The sequence below is a fragment of the Delphinapterus leucas genome, chromosome 16, assembly GCF_059928025.1.
Source record: "Delphinapterus leucas isolate spDelLeu-1000000601 "Yukka" chromosome 16, BTC_Dleu_Yukka2, whole genome shotgun sequence".
Lineage (NCBI taxonomy): Eukaryota > Metazoa > Chordata > Mammalia > Artiodactyla > Monodontidae > Delphinapterus > Delphinapterus leucas.
In genome coordinates this window covers 54,853,689-54,877,381 of record NC_143144.1, presented here as the reverse complement: position 1 = coordinate 54,877,381, position 23,693 = coordinate 54,853,689, and the positions used below count along the sequence as shown (strand labels likewise).

General features: G+C 35.8%; 1 protein-coding gene across 5 annotated transcripts in view; it reads right to left on the bottom strand.

Annotated features, from left to right (window-relative positions):
* The window catches only part of TBC1D12 (TBC1 domain family member 12), a 124,819-nt gene that overhangs the window by 38,383 nt on the left and 62,743 nt on the right, over positions 1-23,693 (bottom strand). For 3 of the 5 annotated variants that reach the window (XM_089897274.1, XM_089897273.1, XM_022569295.3), the window contains one exon: positions 8,033-8,156. Coding sequence is in view for 1 of the 5 variants with exons in the window: in XM_022569295.3 (XP_022425003.1) it covers positions 8,033-8,156 (124 nt within the window). In the remaining 4 variants the exon portion in view is untranslated. Of the gene's footprint in view, positions 1-2,332; positions 2,385-4,647; positions 4,685-8,032; positions 8,157-23,693 lie in introns of all 5 variants that reach the window. The other 2 variants (XM_089897275.1, XM_022569297.2) reach the window with 2 other exon arrangements.

Sequence of the window (23,693 nt, the reverse complement as noted above, 5' to 3'; positions counted from 1 at the left end):
ATACCAATTCCCTATGATCTCTTCCAGAAGACAGAAGCAGAGGAATACTTCCTAATTTAATCAATGAAGCCAGCATTACCCTAATATTAAAACAGGCAAAGACATTAAAAGAAAACTACAGAACAATACCTCTCAGAAACATAGCTGCTAACATCCTCAATGAAATATTTGCAAATCGAATCAAATAATGTATAAAAAGGATTATAAACCATGACCAAGTGGGATTTATCCCATGTCTGCAAGGCTGGCTCAACATCTGACAATCAATTAATGTAATCCATCACATCAATAAGCTAAGAAAGAAAAATCACAAGACCATATCAATACAGAAAAAGCATTTGACAAAATTCAACTCATTCATGACAAAAACACTCATTAAAGAAGGAATATAGGGGTACTTCTCAACTTGATAAAGAACATCTACAAAAAACCTATAGCTAATATTATATCTAATGGTGAGAATCTCTAAGTTTTCTAAGATCAGGAACAAGGCAAGGATGTCCCCTCCCACCACTGCTTGTCAACATTGTATGGGAAGTCCTAGCTAATGCAACAAGACAAGGAAACACAAGGTATACTGATTGGAAAAGAAAACAATAAAACTGTTTTTGTTTTCAGATGCCATGGCTTGTCTGTGTAGAAAATCTGAAAGAACAGTCAAAAAAACTCCTGTAACTAATAAGCAATTACAGCAACGTTGCAGGATATTAGGAAAGTCAATTGCTTTCCTATATACCAGCTATAAAAAATGGAATTTGAAATTTAAAACACATTAATATTTCCATTAGCATCCCCCAAAATGAAATACTTAGATACAAATCTGACAAAATATATACAATATCTACATGAGGAAAATTACAAAACTCAGATAAAAGATACCAAAGAAGAACTAACTAAAGGAAGAGACAGTCCATGTTCATGGATAGGAAGAGTCAGTATTACCAAGATGTCAGTTCTTCCAAACTTGATCTACAAATTTAACGCAATCCCAATCAAAATCCCAGCAAGTAACTTTGTGGATATTGACAAAGTGATTTTAAAGTTTATACGTAGAGACAAAAGACCCAGAATAGCAAACTCAGTATTGAAGAAGAATAAAGTTGGAGGACTGACACTACCCGACTTCAAGACTTACTGTAAAGCTACAGTAATCAATACAGGGCAGTGTTGACAAAATACTAGACAAAGAAGTCAATGGAACAGAACAGACAGCCCAGAAACAGTTCCACATAAACACAGTCAACTGATCTTTGACAAAGGAGCAGAGGCAATAAAATGGAGCAAAGGTAGTCTTTTCAACAAATGGCGTGGAGCAAGTGGACATCCACATGCAAAAAAATGGATCTAGACATAGAACTTACACTCTTCACAGATATTAACTCAAAATGGATTATAGACCTAAATGTAAAACAAAAAAAACTATAAAACTCTAGAAGACAGGAGAAAACCTAGATTACTTTTGGTATGGTGATGACTTTATTTAGATACAACACCAAAGGCACAATCCATGAAAGAAATAATTGAGAAGCAGGGCTTGATAAAAATTAAAAACCTCTACTCTGTGAAAGACACTGTCAAGAGAATGAGAAGACCAGATATGGACTGGGAGGAAATACTTGCAAAAGATACATCTGATAAAGGACTGTTATACTAAGTATACAAAGAACTCTTAAAACTCTATTGAGTTCTGTTTTTATTATTATAAGAAAATGAACGATCCAATTAAAAATGGCAAAAGGTCAGAAAAGACACCTCAGTAAATAACATACACAGATGACAAGTAAACATATGAAAATATGTTCTAATTCATGTTCATTCAGAATTGCAAATTAAAACAATCAGATATGACTACACACCTATTAAAATGGTCAAAATTCAAAACACTGACAGCACCAAATACTGGTGAAGATGTGGAACAACAGGAATGCTCATTCATCGCTGGTGGGAATGCAAAATGGTACAGTCACTTTGGAAGACAGTTTGGCTGTTTCTTACAAAATTAAAATACCATATGATTCAGCAACCAGCCTCCTTGGTATTTACCCAAAAGAAATGAAAACTTACACCCACAAAAATACTTACAACAGATGTTTATAGCAGCTTTATTCACTGTTGATAAAACTTGGAAATAACCAAGATGTACTTCAAATTGTTTTCTACACATGATGTTTCAAATATACATCCAGCACCCAAGCAAAGGTAACCAGGCACACACAGAGATAAAATAGCATCTGCTAACAAAAACTAGCAGAATCAATATTCAATATAAACAGACCTATAGAATTTCCAGACATTGGAATTATCAGACACAGGCTATAAAAACTATACTTACTATGTTTAAGGAGATAAAGGCCAAGCTTGAAATTTCAGCAGGGAACTGTAAACTGCAAAAAGTGATATAGCAGATTTGAAAAAGAAACAACCAGAAACACAAGAATTGAAAAACACAAAACTGACATTAAGAACTCAAGGTAAAGAGCTGAGGGATCTGTATTTTTAACACATTCCCTACATAATCCACTATGTTTGAGAACCAGAATCATAGACTACTACAATAAATCTTAATGTCCTTGTTTGCAAACCCACTCTTTTCTAATTTAACTTCTACAATGCCTCCAGAATTTTTCCAGTATATGAATTTGATGCCTCAGTGCCTTATTTCAAAGTATTTTGGTTAAAACCCAACTTTCTAACCTTGTGGCTAAGGACCTTCACCATCTACCCTACCTCCCTGAAATACTGACCTAAAATTGAGCTTAACAAGTCTGGTGCATTCCTGCTTGTGCATTCAATTTTCTCTATCTGGAATGTCTTTCCCCATCTTGTCTACCTGGTGAACTCCTACTAGTATACTTCGTAACACAGAAACTGCATGTCACCCTGAGCAGAATTAATCACTCTTTCATCTCTACTCTCATACTTTGGTTCACAACTGTATTACAGCACTCACTACACTATATTAAAACCATATATGAACCTTCCCCCTCCTTCCTACAGTTATGCTAGAATAACTGAAAGGCTAGGACTTATATTTATCTATTTCCCAAGAACCTGAACCATGCTTATGGTATTATACACAGTCAATGTATGTTGAATAAATTACTCATTCATTGAAATGAAAGCCAGACAATCTTTGAGAAGAATCTAGGATCAATTAAAGAATTTTGTCCTTCAAGTTCTACTAGAGAAAAGGTTTAGAGCTTGCTAACACGAGGTCACAGGTAAGTTGGTCACAGAATGGTATCCTACCACATTCTGATGCCTTGGGCTCTGTATCTAAAGGGATTCACCAGAAAGAAGGTGTACTAGGAGGGAATGTGAGAAAAGATCAGTCTATCGGTTCAAACGGAGGGTGGCAGGAGTCTTTGAACAGCTTCTTGAAGTAAAATATGGAGTCTTGGGAGAAGAAAGAATAGAATAGGAGTTTCTCTTTTAAAGACAGTGTAAAAGCCAAAATAGCCTGATGTATATACAGAGTGACTCAACTTTTGAGTTTCAGTGGACAGTGAGAACACTCTTCCTAAAGGGGTTAGTGCTTTATTCTTTTTGTTTTCTTTACCTAATTTAACCTTCTTTCTTAAGGCTCACACTTCTCCCCTCTCCCCGAAGCACAGGCCCAGAGCTGTTATAAAGTCCTCTCTCAATCTCCAGACCACATAAATTAACATTTATGAAATAAATGTATTCATACATAGGAAAGACATAATAATTTATCATTAACTATAAATAAGGAACACACATGCGGCTAGAAAGGTAATTATTCACTACCTTTTCAAGGTGACAATACATTAGGTAAATAAAGGTGAAAAAACATGCAAGTGTGTTAACAGTTTTAAGGACTTATCAAAAACAAATTCTGAACATAGTCCAGCCCCTCCACAATTTAACAATGAAGGAAGTGGCTCATTTATTGCAGTGCTCACTCAAATTTTACACCAAAGGTATCCATATTTAAGCATAACTAAAACCAACAAACTGTTTTCAAGTATCCTAATGCTACATACACCAATAAAGTTAGTAACCAGAAAATTAAGCTCTACACTTGCAAAGTGTTATATATTTACTGCTCACAAAGCACGTGTATTCTAGTCCTTTCCACAGTGCTACTGTTCCTGAAGTTAACAATTTAAAAATCAAAGGCTTAATTGAGAAGCGTGACCTATCCTACTTTTAGACAATTTGAAATGCTCAGATTAAGAAATCAGTTAGTGCCTTAAAACTTTTTTCCTTGCCTGCCAAAAGATATCTGAAAATGATTCAACCACGCAACTAAAACATCACTCAGAAAGACGAGTGATGAAAAACATGAAATATCATCTAAGTACTCCAATCTGATTTCCTCATAATGAAAAAGATGCCAATATAAAAACAGTGCCAAACAAAAAAAAACACTTTCTACTGAAAGACTGTCAGTTTGACATAAATAGAGTATACTCAATCTAGTATGCAATCATGTTACAATTATACATAACATGGTGCATTTGAAATAATTCTCACTTGCAGTTTGGAGGTCATAAGACAAACTATGTAGCTGTATTCCAACTTCAGCCTATTAATTTAGAAAAACCAAAAACTTAGGTCAATTGAACTACAATATAACTGAAATACTATTTATAATTAATAGATGCAATTTTTAACATGGCTCACCAACTGGTTCAAATGGCCACAAGCAGGAATTTCACACCTGCAAGAGAACACATGTGATAATCCTCATAAAATAATATTATGAATATTCATGTGATTTGGGAATTGACTGTCAAGTTAAATGTCAAACTTGAGTCGGTCTAACTTTGTTATTACCCTAAAATGATGTTTATGTTTCTTTACTGTTAACATGGAAAGCACTAAAACTGATCAGACCTTTAATAAAATTTACAAGAATAAAACTTTAAAAAATATTTAACCTACAAGTATCTTTCACTTTTGGACTTCATATATCTCTGAAAAATCTATAGGTACAAAACACATAAAGTAAGGCAAAAAAAAATTTATATATAGTAATATTCTGTTCGTGGAAAAAAAATAACACCATATATGTAAAAATATACACACATGAAAATAATTGTGTTTTCCATACAAAAATTGAATTTTAAAAGGCCTAAAAATATGAAGGGAAAGTAAAATGAGACATATCGCCCTATAATGTTTTATATTTTATAGAGAACATAATCGTGTTATTTGTGCAATTAACAATAGAAGAAAAAGATGGTAAGTCAAACACTACTTTACTCTATAATCTTATAGGTGTCTTTCTACTAGAAAAAAATTCTGGCTCCCAAACATATACTCATCCTTAAGAATATGGCAACTCCTTTCTGAATATTTGCTTAATAAAATAATTATCCTATAAAATACTACTACTCCTCTAATATTCTAACAAATTTTACTGTTTCGCCATTCAATAAGCAAGTGAGGCATCTTTAGGAAGGTCAAAGGAATCTATTTTTTCCTTAGTACTCCTAGCACTGCCTTACCGTTTCAGGCAGTTTTACACTGGAATATTAGCTATCTTCATTTTCTATAGCCTTAACAGCTTAAGACCTTATCCTAAAACATGACAGATGTGTCTTAACACTCTTCACGGCTTAACTCTTAACATCATTTTAAATTTCTCATTCCAAACATATAACACACATTTGAAAGGAGTAGATAGATGGTCAAGGATCTCAAATGTAGTTTTATATTGATAATATTTTACAGAGTTTAGAAATCAGGGCTGTAAAAAAATGTTTTCAAGTGGGAACAGAGACAGAAAGTTTTAACTTTACCATTACCAATAAAAGAAAATCATGCCCACTTTTAAAATGACAATTGCAGTGAAGAGAACAGCAAAGTGAGACAAATGTGGAGTAGAGGACACAAACAGTAGGGAAAGAGAAAGCAGAAAAGGAGAGGCAGAAACATATTCCATCACATGGTGAAAGAGATACATATTTTTGAACGTGGAAAACAGTCAGAGGAACAATGACTTCGCTATCCATCACAGCCCCCCAAAAACAAACAGAACCATGAAAAAGGCGCCAAAATACACATTAGCACCTACACACAAATGGAAAACTCAAAAATTGAAAGAAGCAGCTGGGAGAAATCATCATGTGTAAAAGGCCAGAAAAGGAAGGGACAGAGGATAGAAACTGCATTTCAACTCACTCCTTCTTCCCATATGAAAATGAGTTGTTTTTTTCCTGACCACTAATCAAATTTTCAAACAACATATATATAAAAAGGAGAGAGGAGGTGAGGCCTTGGCTTTCCAAAATGAAAACAGCACATTAAAGGCACAGACATATTGGTAAACAGATAATTAACCACTAGTAATTTATTTAGAGATCTATGGTAAGAAAATATCACAGAATATTAGTTTACATAAAGATATTAAAGTATATGCACAAGCATATTTCAGGTAAACTATCAAAAAGTCAAGAATACAAACCTTCAATAGCAAGACCACTGTTTTTGCCTCTAGAGGGCAAACTTGGTCTTCTGAAAGACTTCACGAAAAAAGAGTTAATGTCCAGATAGCAAAGATTCCCGAACTTTCATGGATTAACAGTAACCTTAGTGTCTCAGTAATTTTTTCTTGGTGCCCCCTAAACGAACAGAAATCCTTAAACATTCCATTTAATAAGTATTTATGTCCAACAATTAAGTGAAGATTTATGTCCTAGCACTTAGTAATAACCACTTGAAAAAATAGTACACATAAATTAAAAGAAAAACATTTTATTGCATTCTTAAATAACCACAATTAATTACTAATTGGGCATGTGTGCCTTTTGTGCACTGTGCAATTTCACAAACCTTGAAATCAGATTGGACACCATCACCTTCATTTCCTGTTCCACACTGATTTTTGCACAGTATCTGATTTTTATCATAGCAAACTAGGAAAAACCAGATTCACAAGGATACGATGCCACAGAAAATAATACATTGCCATTTAATGTTGAAATTGTGTACTACCTCAAGCTATCAGTCTGCACCATATCCAGCAGATGTGTAGCATCACTGAGTTCGCCATGGTTCCCCCCTGCATTAGCTGCAGCACATGGGGTGCCCTAGGCACACAGCTTGGGAATCACAGCACTACAGTTTTAAGTCTCAGCAACATATAAACTGGTCACTATTTTAATTACTTGTAAATAAAATTAACTATAACAAATGCTTTCAAAGATCTAAAAATTATGTTCTCATTTACTTGGGAAACCCATTTTTCTTTTGAGCAATAAAAAGAACTCTATTAAATACTTAAAGAAAGGTATTTTTTCCAATTTGAATGATGATTATTGCTTTAATGTGATTATTTTTATAAATGCCGGATGTGCTAAATTTGATAAATTACAACTGGAAATAGGAAATTTATTATAATATCTCCTGAGAAACAGCTTCTCTAAAATTAAAAATGCTACAAATTGATACAGTCTCACTGCATTCTAGTCTCACTTATCTCCTAGTACTGAGAAGCACAAGCTCAGGAGTCAAACAAGATCTGAAATTCTTAAGAACTCAAGAATATGGATATTAAAACAGAGAACAGAAGAACTGGCTCCTGAATTACTAGAAACAGACTATACACCCGCCCTCTCACAAAGTCCTTGGTTAAGACAGAAAACCAGAAAAGTGACCAAGGAAAGAGTTCGACCTCAAAATCTACTCGGTTTTCACTTTATGCTGCTTTATCAGTTCACAACTACCCATTATCCATAAAATCTGTGCCGCTGGCAAATCCTACCACGTTCAGCTAGAAGTCAAATTCTGTGGTGACAATGGTTTGCTAAGGAAAAACAAAAGCTATCCAAGGAATAACTAGGAAACAAAATCAATGTTCTATGACTGTAAAGAATTTTCACAACCATAAAAGATAACTGAAAATATGTCATGCTTTAAAAAAAAGTTAAAGTTACTACAAATATCTATAGTCCCAAAATTTTACATGTTAAAAAGAAAAAGGAATGAAAATAGAATATGGTTAATTATCTAGAAAAGAATATCTGAAAAGCAAGACAAACCACATGGCTACATTAGTACTTACCTGCTGAATGATTCTGGAAGTTTTCTGAAGATTCTCTCTGGGAGGGACTTTACCAAATAATTTCCAACCAGGAGCACTATGTACAACTGACTTGAGTTCCTTTGTCCTTTTCGGAAAAAGGTTTCTGAAACACAGAAAAGTTACATGAATTGTGTTTCTGGTAACCAGGGAACTACTTAATAATAATTTTTAAAGTACGCTTATCCTCAAGACAAATACAAAATACTTTTAAATAAAATTATTTCTACTACTTATACTACTGACTATTAGACTAACAAGACTCACTTAAGACTACCTGGCTTATAAAGAAATATTAGAAGAATCACCAACAGAGATATTAGAGAGATAAACAAATTGGGAGAAAAATGACAGCTGTAAATAAAATGTAAATATTTGCTTTGAGTTAGCTACAAAGTGTACTAGAATTGACTATACATATACTTGACAATAAAAGCCAAGAATCTGAGAACAAAAAAGTTAAAGAGAACTTATATAAACCAGGTAAAGGATTAAGTAATACCATCTTTGGGGAAAATACTATTTAATTATTCTCAGCAATAATTTGTTATTGCTTGAAATAAAAGGGTATCTACTGAGCCTCTATCCCTATAATATATGTATATGCAAGTTGTTTTTCCTAGGACAGGTATGCACAAGAAAAGCTTACTGCAAAAGCATCAATATGTAACCTAGTAAGAAACTATCTCTCACTGAAAATCTAAAAAAAAAAAAAAAAAAAAGAATCTGCACAAGGATCAAGGATTTTACCTATTATCTCCATTCCCTTACCAACCAAATTAAGTATCTATTGCACATGTAAGCAGGAATGATATTCAAAATATGTATACATCAATACAGCATGCCAGGGCACCATGAACCAATCAGAAAGGTACAATGAATCCAACTGAATATAAAGCCTTCATATAAGGTGTGATATAAATATTCATTAAGAAAATTTAAAATTTTCACATACAGTTACAAACAGTCACAAAGTATTTGAAAGCCCAAATAACTCAGGCTTTCAAAATATCATATAAATATATCTGTTCTTAAAAGTACGTTATTGTGATAAGAAGGGAGTAAGTTTTTAATGCATAACGTTAAGGCTGTTCTTCAAGTTTAGAAAGGTATCAACGGACACCTACAAAAGAATATGGGTTAATCAATAATAAGTTAAAGAAACACTCTCACTTCCTTGGGTGTGCAATGGAAGTGAACTGATGACAATTTAGAGTAATTTCTGCTTAGGATACTCTAGAGGTTTCATCTCTGAGACCACATATAGCGACTCAATTCTCTATAAGATCTAAGTTGGAGGTTTTCAATAATGATTATACTGAGGACTGGTATATTTATAGTAAAATTTCAAGCCTCAAACGATGGCCTATTAAACACTATTTGATATCTTATGTGCTGCTCATCAATTTATTGCCTTATAGCTCTATATTCACCTTGCAATATATGCTCTGTGACAACATGGAATTCCTTTGAGCATTCCTCCTTTCAAAATAAACATGAGGCTGTTAAGCTTACTCGATAGAGGGCACTAAAGGGACACCACAGAAGAAAGGGGCTCTGCTCTCCTGTGGCTTCCAGCTGATGCAGAGTGGGTCAGTGGTTTGGGTATGAGGATATCCAGTAGAACTCTGCTCAGTCACATGCCCAGAACATTAAGTCCCTGAGCAAACTTACAGCCTCAGCAACTCAACCTGCAGATGGCTTTCCTGAAGTCTTATTAACATGTAAACTGGCACCCAAAGGCTTCCTGCCAGCACTGATGCACCAATTCCCTCTGTAGGCCCCACACAGCTCACTTGTACTCCCCAGACAGTTCTCATCAAGCCATGCTTCCTTCACAAGCCTCTATATGGCCTGCCTACACACCAAAGCTTTGCCATCCAACCATGCTAAACACAGGAGAAAAACTTTGTCACCATGGTTTATGCAAAGGATTCTTGAATGTGACATTGAGCTTAAACCTAAACATCTGCACTTCAAAAGACATCACTGATGCAAAATAGAGCAGCAGAAAGATCTAGAATTCAATCCCTCCACCAAAGTAAAAACGGAGACGGAAAGAGCAATTGGAATCAACCATTTTAGAGCTACAGAACCTCATCAGACACTTAAAACAACCAAGAGAGTGTGTGAAAGGAGAGGCTGTTGATCTTTCCTAAGTTAACAGCATGTGTGAACCAACTACCATCCCCCATTCCTCAGCTCCTCCCTCCTGTAGTTGTGGGGATAGCAGCCCACTGGCTCCAGGAGCAACAGTTTCTGGAACAGGCAGCAGCAGCTTCCATTGGTGGTATCTATCAGAATACTAAAAGAGAACTCTTTTTGTCCCTTTTTTTGATCCAGACATTTAAGGAAATCTTTGTCAGGTCACCAGCTAACTTCAGCAATAAGAGAACAGAAACTTGCAACCACACACAAAAAGGATTACACACTTTGCAAAAACAGTTTGGAAATAACACAAACAGATGACTCCAGCCCTTAATGAGCAAAAATCAGCAATCACTAAGAAGTGAGAGAACAGATTTACATAGTTACCACATTATAATACTTAGAATGTCTAGGTCTCAACAAAAAAATTACAATACATGGTAAGAAAGAGCAAAGTATGGACAATTCACAGGAAGAAGAATTTGGCAAAAACCATTCCCGAGGAAGCTGAGACAATGAGATTACTAGTCTAAGATGTTAAATCAACTGTCATAAATATTCTTGATGAGCTGAAGGAAACCATGGACAAAGAACTAAAGGAAATCAAGGGGGGAAATGTAGAACAAAGCGAGAATATCATTAAAGAGACAGAATTATACAAAGGAACCAAACAGAAATTCTGGAGCTGAAAAGTAGAATAAAATTAAAAATTCACTATAGCAAACATGAAGGTAAGACAACTGAACTTACTGAACTTATCAATTATTCCTAATTGAATTCAGGAGCACAAAGAAAAAAGAATGAATAAAAATGAGCAGAGTCATGTACTATAAGAGTGCCAGAAGCAGAAGAGAAAAACAAAGGGGCAGAAAAAATTTTGAAGAAATAATGGCTAAAAACTTCTCAAATATGATGAAAGATACAAATCTACGCAACCAAGAAGCTCAACAAACTCCAAGCAGAATAAACTCAAGGAGCTATACTCTGAGACACATTATGGTCAAACTGTCAAAAGACAAAGGGAGAATTCTGAAAGCATCAAGAGAGAAGCGACTATCAAAAACAAGGTATCCTCAATAAGATTAACACCCTATTTCTCATCAGACACCATGGGAGTCAGAAGGTGTCAGGCTGACATAATTTAAAGTTCTGAAAGGAAAAAAAACTATCAACTGAGAATTCTATATGCAGCAAATCTATCCTTCAAGAATGAACGAGAGGGCTTCCCTGGTGGCGCAGTGGTTGAGAGTCCGCCTGCTGATGCGGAGGACGCGGGTTCATGCCCCAGTCCAGGAGGATCCCACATGCTGTGGAGCAGCTGGGCCTGTGGGCCATGGCCGCTGAGCCTGTGTGTCTGGAGCCTGTGCTCCACGACGGGAGAGGCCACAGCAGTGAGAAGCCCGCGTACCACAAAAAAAAAAAAAAAAAGAATGAAGGAGAAATGAAGATATTTCTAGATAAACAAAAGTTAAGGGAGTTCATTCCTAACAGATCTGCCCTACAAGAAATGTTAGGAGTTCTTCAGAGTGAAATGAAAAGTCAAAGCCATAAGAAGAAATAACATTGGTAAAATTAACTACATAGGTAAATGTCAAAGCCAGTATTATTGTACTTTTTTGTCTGTAACTCCACATTTTTCCTATGTGATTTAAGAGGTAAATGAATAAAATAACCTTTACAAATTTATGTTGTTGGGCACACAATGTATAAACATGTAATCTCTGACAATAACAATATAAAGGAGAAGGAACAGAGATGTACAGTAGCATAGTGTTCATTTAGCATATAAGCTAATGAAACTAGCTTATATGCTAATGAAATGAATTTGGTATTATTCAAACTAGGTTGTCTTAAGTTTAAGATGCTAATTGTAATCCCTAAAGTTACCACTAATAACTTCAAAATATACATAAAAGAAGGGAATCAAAATGGTATACTAAAAAGACTCAACTAGGGCTTCCCTGGTGGGCGCAGTGGTTAAGAATCTGCCTGCCAATGCAGGGGACATGGGTTTTCTGGTCTGGGAAGATCCCACATGCCGTGGAGTAACTAAGCCCCTGTGCCACAACTACTGAGCCTGTGTTCTAGAGCCCGTGATTCACAACTACTGAAGCCCACGTGCCTAGAACCTGTGCTCTGCAACTAGAGAAGCTACCGCAATGAGAAGCCCGTGCACCACAACAAAAAGTAGTCCCCAATTACTGCAACTAGAGAAAGCCTGAGAGCAGCAACGAAGACCCAACACAGCCAAAAATAAATAAATAAATTTATTAAAAAAATTAAAAACTCAACTAAATACAAAAAGTGATAATGGAGAAACTGAGGAACATAAAACCATATAAGACATACAGAAAACAAAAAGCTAAATGGCAGAAGTAAATACTTTCTCATCAACAATGAATTTAAATATAAATTGATTATACTCTCCTATTAAAAGGAGAGTGACTGGCAGACTGGATTAAAAATACTATATGGTCTCTACAAGAGATTCATTTTAGATAAAAAAATACAAAGAGGTTGAAAGTAAAAGGACGGAAAATTATATTGAAAGCAAACAGTAACCAAAAGAAAGCTGGAGTGGCTATATTATTGTCATACAAAATAGATGTTAAGTCAAAAAGGTTACAAGAGGCAAAAGAGAACATTATATGTTGGAGGAAGAAAAGTTTAATCCAGTAAGAAGATGCAGCTATTATAAATATATGCACACCTAACAACAGAGCTCCAAAATATATGAAGAAAAATTGATGATATTGAAGGAAGAAACAGACAGTTCTACAATGAAAACTGGAGACTTCAGTACCCTACTTTTTTTTTTTTGTGGTACGTGGGCCTCTCACTGTTGTGGCCTTTCCCGTTGCAGAGCACAGGCTCCGGACGTGCAGGCCCAGCGGCCATGGCTCACGGGCCCAACCGCTCCACGGCATGTGGGATCTTCCCGGACCAGGGCATGAACCCACATCCCCTGCATCAGCAGGCCACTACGCCACCAGGGAAGCCCTATAGTACCCTACTTTTAAAAATAAAACAACCAGACAGATCAAAAAGGAAATAGAAGACTTAAACATTATAAATCAATTAGGCCTAACAGGCATACACAGGGCATCCCACTCAACAACAATAAAATACAAATTCTCAAGGACACATGGAATATTTTCCAGGATAAACTATATGTTAATGCAGAAATATTATAGTAAGTCTTAAAAAATTAAAATCACACAAAGTATCTTTTCCAACCAGAATAAAATGAAACTATAAATCAATAACAGGAAGAAAACTGGAAAATTCACAAATATGTGGAAATTAAACAACATAGTCTTTTTTTTTTTTTTTTCAGATTTTGGCCACACCCTGCAGCATGTGGGATCTTAGTTCCCTGACCAGGGATCAAACCCACGCCTCCTGCATTGGAAGGCAGAGTCTTAACCAGTGGACTGCCAGGGAAGCCCCTAAACAACACAGTCTTAAATAACCAATAGGTCAATGAAGGAATCATAAATTAGAAAACACCTGAGATGAACTGAAATGGAAATACAACATAGCAAAACTTGCGAGATACAGCAAAGGCAATGTTAAGAAGTAATTTTATAGTTGTGAACACCTACATTTAAAAAGAGCCATACCTCATATCAATAATCTAACTGCAGCCCTGAAAAAAACTAGAAAAAGAAGAGCAAACTAAACTTAAAGCTAGCAGAAGGAAGGAAATAATAAGGATCAGAGTGGACAAAATGAAATAGAGAATTGAAAAACAATAGGAAAAAATTTTAAGCAAGTTCTTTGCAAAGATCAACAAAGTTGACAAACTTAGCTAGACTGACTAAGAAAAAAAGGGAAGATTCAAATTGCTAAAAGCGGAAATGAAAGTGGGACATTACTATTAATAAGAAGTATACGGGGGCTTCCCTGGTGGCACAGTGGTTGAGAGTCCACCTGCCGATGCAGGGGACACGGGTTCGTGCCCCAGTCCGGGAAGATCCCACATACTGCAGAGCGGCTGGGCCCGTGAGCCATGGCCACCGAGCCTGCGTTTCCAGAGCCTGTGCTCTGCAACGGCATAGGCCACAACAGTGAGAGGCCCACGTACCGCAAAAAAAAAGAAAAAGAAAAAAAAAGAAAAAAAAGAAGTATATGAATACTATGAACAACTGTTCACAAACAAATCAAATAACTTAGGTGAAATGGAAAAATTCCTAGAAATATACACATAATACCAAAACTGACTCAAGAAACAGAAAATCTAAATAGACTTATAAGTAAGGAGATTGACTCAACAATCAAAAACCTCCTAACCAAGAAAAGCTGAGGACCAGATGGCTTCACTGGTGAAATCTAACAAATACTGAAAGAAGAATACCAATTTTTCTCAAACTCTTCTAAAAAACTAAAGAGGAGAGGAGTTACATAGTTTTCCTGGGTCTCTCCCATGTATACATATTATTAAATTTTTGTTTGATTTTCTGTTAATCTCTCATGTCAATTTAATTCTTAGATCAGCCAGAGCAACTCAGAAAGGTAGAGGAAAATTTCTTCCTCCCCCACAGCTCCTTCAAGATTGTTTTAATGTTTTTCCCACTCATCTTTTGTATATTCTTTTTTAAAAAAATTTATTTATTTATTTTGGCTGCATTGGATCTTCGTTGCTGCCCACGGGCTTTCTATAGCTGCGGGACCAGGGGCTACTCTTCATTGCGGTGTGCAGGCTTCTCAATGCAGTGGCTTCTCTTGTTGTGGAGCACGGGCTCTAGGCACAAGGGCTCAGTACTTGTGGCTTGCGGGTTCTAGAGCACAGGCTCAGTAGTTGTGGCTCACGGGCTTAGTTGCTCCGTGGCATGTGGGATCTTCCCGGATCAGGGCTTGAATCCATGTCCCCTGCATTGGCAGGCAGATTCTTAACCACTGCGCCACCAGGGAAGCCCTGTATATTCTTGCTATGTTTATTTCTAGTATTTTATTTCTACTGATATTGAAAAATGGTACTTTCTCTTCCATATATCTACTAATGGTTGCTGTACATATAATAGCTATTAACTTTTGTATTTTAGCTTTATATCCTATTACTTTATTGAATTATCTTACTTTCCATTTATTCTCATGGATTATATGGGAACATATTCATATTACCTGAAAATAAAAGATTTTACTCTTTACAAGTCTTTCAATCTAATGTTGTCATTGTGCTAGCTAATACCTTCAATACAATCTGAAAACAGTATGGTGAAAGTGGATTCATTTTCTTGTTAACTTTAAGGGAATCCCTCCAAAAAAAACAAAAACAGAAACAAAAAACCCCCAAAAACAAAAAACTAAAGAGCAGAGAACACTTCCTAACTCATTCTATGAGGTCAGCATCACCCTGATACAAAGCCATACAAAGACACTAGGAAAAAGAAAACTACAGACCAAATTCCTCAAAAATCCTCACCAAATACCAACATACAGAATTCAGCGGCTATTATAAGGATTATACACCATGACCAAGTGGCACTTATCCCCAGAATGCAAGGGTAGCTCAACATATTAAAATTAATCAAGGTAATTCATCATAGTAATAGAATAATGGGTAAAACCATATGATCATCTCCATTGACGTAGAAAAAACATTTGACAAAATCTGACACTCTTTCATGACAAAAACACTCAATAAACCAGGAATAGAAGGGAACTTCCTCAACATGCTAAAGGCCATATATGAAAAATCCACAGTTATCATCATACACAGTGATGAAGGACTGAAAGCTTTTCCCCTAAGATCAAGAACAAGGCAGGGATGTCCACTTTTGCCAATTCTACTCAACATAGTAATAGAGCAATCAGGCAAAAAAAGAATAAAAGGCAACCGAATTGGAAAGGAAGATGTAAAGTTACCTCTTTTCACAGATGACATGATCTTATATGTAGAAAATCTTAAAGAATTCACATCAAAAAACTGTTAAGAGCTAATTTGTGAATTCAGCAAAGTTACAGAAACACACAAAATAGGGTTGTGTTTCTATACACTAGCATGAACAACCCAAAAAAGAAATTAAGAAAACAATTCCTTTTACAATAGCATCAAAAAGAATAAAATACTTAGTATTAAATTTAAGCAAGGAAGTGAAAGATTTCTACACCAGAAACTATAAAACCCTGCAAAAAGAAATTGAACAAGACCTAAAAAAAATGGAAAGCATCCCATGTTCATAGACTGGAAGACCTTATATTGTTAACACTTATATTGTTGACACTACCACTCAAAGCAATATACAGATTCAGTATAATACCAATCAAAATCCCAATAGCATTTTTTGCAAACACAGAAAAACCCATCCTAAAATTTATAAAGAATATCAACGTATCTCAAATAGTCAAAACAATCTTTAAAAGGAACACAAATTTGGAGTACTCACGTTTCTTGATTTCAAAACTTACTACAAAGCTACAGTAATCAAAACCTTGTGGTACTGGCAAAAGGACAGACATACAGACTAACAGAATAAAATAGCACAGAAATAAACTCTCACAAATGTGGTCAACTGTCAACAAGTGTGTCAAGGCAATTTAATGGGGAAAGGACAGTCTTCAAAGAAATGGTGCTGAGAAAACTGGATATCCACATGCAAAAGAATGAAGTTGGATCCTTACCTTATAAACAAAAATTATCTCAAAATGTATCAAAGAACTAAATTTAAGTGCCAAAACTGTACAATTCTTAGAAGAAAATGTATAGGCAACTCCTCATTATCTTGGATTCAGCAATGATTTCTTATTTAAGCATGACAGCAAAAGCACAGGCAACAAAAGAAAAAAATAAATTGGACTTCATTAAAAATTCTGTGCATCAGAGGACACCATAAGAGAGTGAAAAGACAACTCACAGGAGAAAATAATTGCAAATCATATACTGGATAAGGGTCTAGTATCCAGAATATCCAAAGAGCTCTTACAACTTAAAAAAAGAAAATCCAATTAAAAAATGGGCAAAGGACTTGAATAGACATTTCTCCAAAGAAAATCTATAAATGGCCATTAAACACACTTGAAAAAAATACTCTATTGAGTGTATTCATCAGTCATTAGGAAAATGCAAATCAAAACCACAATTAGGGACTTCCCTGACAGTCCAGTGGTTAAGACTCCACTGGAGGGGGCACGGGTTCAATCCCTGATTGGGGAACTAAGATCCCCCATGCCGCGTGGTGCAGCCAAAAAAAAAAAAAGGTGCTGCAAGGATTCAGGAAAACAGAACCCCTGGTGGGCACATGAAATGGTGCAGCCACTATGGAAAACATTTCCGCACTCGCTCAAAATGTTAAACACAGAATTTCTATGTGACCCAGCATTTCTACTACTAGGTATAGACCCAAAAGAACCGAAAACAGGTGTTCAAACAAAAATATGTACACCCATGTCCATTGCTGCATTATTCACAGTAGACAAAAGGTGAAAATAACCCAAGTGTCCATCAATAGATAACTGAATAAACAAAATGTGGCATATACTTATGTTATGGACTGAATTCTGTCTCCCCCAAATTCGTATGTTGAAACTCTTAACTCTCAGTCCCTCAGAAGGTGACTGCATTTTGAGATAGGGCCTTTAAAGAAGTAATTTTTATTTTATTATTATTTTTAAAATTATTTTATTTATTTTTGGCTGCATTGGGTCTTCGTTGCTGTGCATGGGTTTTCTCTAGTTGAGGCGAGCGGGGGCGACTCTTTGTTGCGGTGCGTGGGCTTCTCATTGCAGTGGCTTCTCTTGTTGCAGAGCATGGGCTCTAGGCGCACGGGCTTCAGTAGTTGTGGCTCGTGGGTTCTAGAGCACAGGCTCAGTAGTTGTGGCCCACGGGCTTAGCTGCTCCACTGCATGTGGGATCTTCCCGGACCAGTGCTTGAACCCATGTCTCCTACATTGGCAGGTGGATTCTTAACCATTGCACCACCAGGGGAGCCCAGTAATTAAGTTTTAATGAGATCATATGGGTAGGCTCTTCCAATCTGATTGGTGTACTTAAAAAAGAGGAAGAAACACCAGGGAGGTACAGCAAACAAAACAAGGTCATGTGAGGACACAGAGAGAAGGCAGCCATTCACAACCTAGTAGAAAGGCCTCAGAGAAAACTAAACCTTCAAACACTTTGATCTTAGACTTTCAGCCTCCAGAACTATAAGAAATAAAATTTCTGTTGTTTAAACCACCCAATCTCTGTATGTTTTTATGGCAGTCCCAGCAAAATAATACAGCATACAACAGAATATTATTCAGCCATAAAAAGAAATGAAGTTCTGATACATGTATGAATGAACCTTGAAAACATTGCACTAAATGAAATAAGCCAGATAAAAAGGAACTAATATAATTCCACTTATGTAGTATATCTAGAATAGGCAAATTCAGAGAAAAAGAAAGTAGAATAGAAGTTACCAGGGGCTGGGAAAAAAGGGAGAATGAGGAGTTCTTGCTTAATGGGTATCTGTGTGGGATGATGAATAGTTCTGGGAATGGATAATGGTCATAGATGTACACACTCTGAGTGTACTTAATGCCACTGAACTGCACAGTTGTACATTAAAATATGGTTAAAATGATAAGTTGTATATTTTACAATTAAAAAAGGCATCGTTAAGAAAGTAACAACATAAGCCAAAGATTGAGAGAAAATATTTGCACCACATACATCTGAGAAAAAACTTCTGTCCAGACAGTATAAAGAACTCTTACAGCTCCATAAGACAAACAACCCAGTTAAAAAACGGAAAGAGATCTGAATAGACAGTTTACCAAAGAAGATAAATTAAAAACTAGTAAGTGACATGAAAAGTTGTTCAACATCATTAGTCATCAGGGAAATGCAAATCAAAACCACGAGATACCACCTCACACCTCAAAAATAGCTATAATAAAAAAACACAGACAATATGAAGTATGAAGAAAAACAACCTTATACTCTGCTGGTGAGAATGTTAAATGGTGCAGCCATTTTGGAAAACAATTTGGCAGGGTTTTTTTTTTTTTTAAGTTAAACATAAATTTACCATACAACCAAACAATTCCACTCCTAGGTATCTACCCAAGAGAAATGAAAACATAAACCTGCACAAAGGCTTGCACAGGAATGTTAACTGCAGCATTATTCATAATAGCCAAAATGTAAACACAAGCTAATATCCATTAACTACTGAATGTATAAAACAAAATATGATATATCCATGTTTAGGCAATTAAAGGAATGGGACTATTTAGGCAATAAAAAGGAATGGGACGACTGGTACATGCTACAACGTGGATGAACTCAAAAATGTTGTGCTCAATGAAAGAAGTTAGATGTATAAGACTGTATGCTGTATAATTCTATTTATATAAACTGTGCGGAAATGGCTAATCTATAGAGACAGAAAGTAGATCAGTGGGGATGAGAATGGGAATTGACTGCAAATGGACACAAAGGATCTCTTTGGTGTGATGGAAATGTTCTACAACTACACTGTTGTACGGTGGTGATAGTTGCATGACTGTATAAATTCAATGATAAATATTGAAATCTACACTTAATGGGTGAATTTTATGGTATATAAACTATACCCCTACAAAGCTACTAATTAAAAGACTATTAGACTAATAATCAAACAGAGTATTAACACTGCCAAAAGTTGGTCTTCTGTCAAGTTTAGTAAAAAAGACAAAATTTCCAGGAGATTTAGTCCAAAAAAGACAACAGAAATAAATTAGGAACAAAGAAAAAGGTATAAAATCAGATACAGTAAAAAAAAAAAAAAAAAAAATTTTTTTTTTTTTTTTGGCTGTGTTGGGTCTTCACTGCTGTGCGCGGGATTTTTCTAGTTGTGGTGAGTGGGGGCTACTCTTCGTTGCGGTGCATAGGCTTCTCATTGTGGTGGCTTCTCTTGTTGCAGAGCACGGGCTCTAGGCGTGTGGGCTTTAGCAGCTGTAGCATGCGGGCTCAGTAGTTGTGGCTCACAGGCTCTAGAGCGCAGGCTCAGTAGTTGTGGTGCACGGGCTTAGTTGCTCTGCCGCATGTGGGATCTTCCCAGACCAGGGCTCGAACCCGTGTTCCCTGCATTGGCAGGCGGATTCCCAACCCCTGCGCCACAAGGGAAGCCCTACAGTAAAAATTTTAAAGGCAAGAGAATACTATGAACAATTCTTTGCCAATAATTTAGAACATTCTGACAAAATGGACAGGTTTATGGAAAAATATGACTTACCAAAACAGACTCAGAAGAAATAGAAAATACCAGTAGTCCCAAACTATTTGAAAAACTTAAACAATAGTTAAAACCTCCCACCTCCCCCCCAAAAAATCAGGCATGGGCTTCCCAGGTGGCGCAGTGGTTGAGAGTCCGCCTGCCGAGGCAGGGGACACGGGTTCGTGCCCCGGTCCGGGAAGATCCCACATGCCGCGGAGCGGCTGGGCCCGTGAGTCATGGCCGCTGAGTCTGCGCGTCCGGAGCCTGTGCTCCGCAACGGGAGAGGCCACAACAGTGAGAGGCCCGCGTACCGCAAAAAAAAAAAAAAAAAAAAAAAAAAAAAATCAGGCATGAAAAGCTTTACATGAAAGTTCTACCAAATTTTTAAGATAGATATTGCACCAATATTGTATAAAATATTTTAGTGAATAAAGGAGAGAACAATCCTTAATTAAGTTTGTAAAGCCAATGGCAAACACAGACAAGAACAGCTTAGGAGAGTAAAATTACAGAATAATCTAACTCATGAACATAGAAACAAAAGTCCTAAACAAAATATTGGCAAACTAAATATAATCTTGTATAACATAGATAAATACATCATGACTAGGTTGGATTTACCTCAGGAATGCAAAGGTAGTCAAACATTACAAGGTCTTAAATGTTCTTCAATACACGAACAGAAAAAAAGAGAAAAATTGTATGATAACTTCAATAAATGCAGCGGAAAAAAGATGGTAAAATTAAATATTTCATTCATGATAGAAACTTTTGTAAAAGACCTAGAACTTCCTTAACTTAATAAATGACACCTACTAAAAACCTACAGTAAATGTCATTCTTAATAAAATGCCAGGAACATATTCTTTTGAAATCAGGAATAAGACAAGGATGCCACTATCCCCACTTCTACTCAACACTGTCCTGAAAATCTTAGTGCAATAAGCAAGAAAGAGAAATAAAAGGTATAAGGATTGGAAAAGAAGAGCAAAACTCATCATTCACGAAAACATGAAAGTTTGTATTAAAGACTCAAGAATCTATCATCAAATTAGTTTAGCAAATGGTTAGCTGTAAGATCAAAAAACAAAACCCAATGGACGCAACTAGAGATTATCATACTCAGTGAAGTCAGTCAGAAAGAGAAAGACAAATACCATATGATATCACTTATGTGTGGAATCTAAAATATGGCACAACTGAACCTATCTATGAAACAGACTCACAGACACGGAGAACTGACTTGCGGTTGCCAAAGGGGAGGAGGGGAGGGAAAGGGATGGACTGGGAATTTGGTGTTGGTAGATGCAAACTATTACATTTAGAATGGATAAACAACAAGGTCCTACTGTATAGCACAGGGAACTATATCTAATCTCTTGGGATAAACCATAATGGAAAAGAATGTTAAAAATAAGAACGTCTCTATGTGTACAACTGAGTTACTGTGCTGTACAGCAGAGATTGGCACAGCACTGTAAATCAACCAAACTTCAATTTAAAAAAAACAAACCAATTTTGACTTTGTATCCATCAACAACAGCTAGGAATGAAAAAGCCCAAGGAGATATAATAGCAACAAAATATAAAGTATCTGGGAATAAGTCTAACTGAAGTTTTCTAAGACCTTTATGGAGAAAAGATACAATCATCCTGAAACACATTTTTAAAAGACCTAATCAAATAGACAGCTTATATTTATAGAAAGGAAGATGCTATCATAAAACTATCAATTCTCCCCAAATTTATCTATAGATTCCATGCAATCCCCATCATAAGTCCAACAAGGTATTTGAAGAACTTGAAAAAACAACTTTAAAATTTATATTAAAGACTAAAAGGCCAAAAATAGCCAAGACACTTTGAAGAAGAAAAGGGTAAGGCTGACTTACCCTACCAGATATCCAAATTTATTAAGACTATCATTTTTAAGATAGCATGGTATTGGCCCAGGGATAAAGAAACTGATCAATGGAATAAAGAATACACAACTCAGAAACACACCCAAGCATAAATGGAAACAGGCAGTAATGCAGATCAGTAAGCAAAGGACAGATCATCTAATAAGTGGTGCTGGGACCTTTGGCTATCAATGTGGGGAAAAGGAAATTGGATCCCTACCACACATAAGAGTCAGTTTTCAATAGATTAAATAGCTATAGCAAACTTCTAAAAGTTGTAGAAATACAGGAGGATATTTTTATAATCTCACAGTAGAGAAGAATCTAAAAGCAAGACCCAAAAGCACTAATCATTTTTAAAAACTGGATAAAAATCACCAACATTAAAATTAAGAACTTCTGTTCAAAGGCACTATAGGGAAAGTATACAAATTTGGAGGAGAAACTCCAAAACACATAATGACAAACGATTGGTATACAGAAAATATAAAGAACTCCAACTAATCATTTTCATAAAAGACAAACTAATAGAAAAACAGATAAAAGCTATTGCACAAAGAGGGGAAACAAACAACAAATAAAGAAACCTATTGAAAGATATTTAGCCTCATTGGTAATAAGTGAGCTCACAAACTAAAACTAGAATAACATTTTATGTACACGGGACTGGCAAAAACTAAGAAATCTGATACCAAATTTAGATGGAAAGGAACACTGCGAGGAATTTACGTTGATGTAATCACACTTGTTCCAGTTGCATACGCTACACTACCATCTAGGATTATACTTCTAGCTACAGACTCTAGAGAAAGTTCTGGACATGTGCACTAGAAGACATATAAAAGAACAGTCAAGGCAACACTGTTCAAAAGAGCAAAAACCTTTTAACAATTCTAAGACCCACTGACAGAAGAATAGAAAACTTAAATTGTGCTGTATTAGTAAATGTAATATTATTCCACAGTGAAAATGAACCAAAGCTAAATCCATCAACATAGATGAATCTTAAAAACAAAATGCTGAGTTTAAAAACAAGGGCTGGGTGGGGGGGGGGGGAGGGGGACGGGACAAGATGCAGAGTTCACACAGTATATCATTTTTATAAAGCTCAAAAACAATCCAATAATAACAAAAATAATGTGGCAAAAAGTATTCCTTAAAACACCAAGGGAATTCAGGACAGTTGCTACATAGTAGGGGTGAGCAGGATAGTAAGACACTCACAGGTAGTATATATTCAACAGCAGTGTTGATAATGTTCTATTTCTGAGATTGGGCAAAGGGTTCACTAATGCATACTGTGTATCACAATTCACATGTCTGTTTCATATTTTCTTTTGTATGTTTCAAAAAAAAAAAAAAAAACCCCACCAGTTTTTATTAAGTTATATAAACCTAATGTCCCAAGTG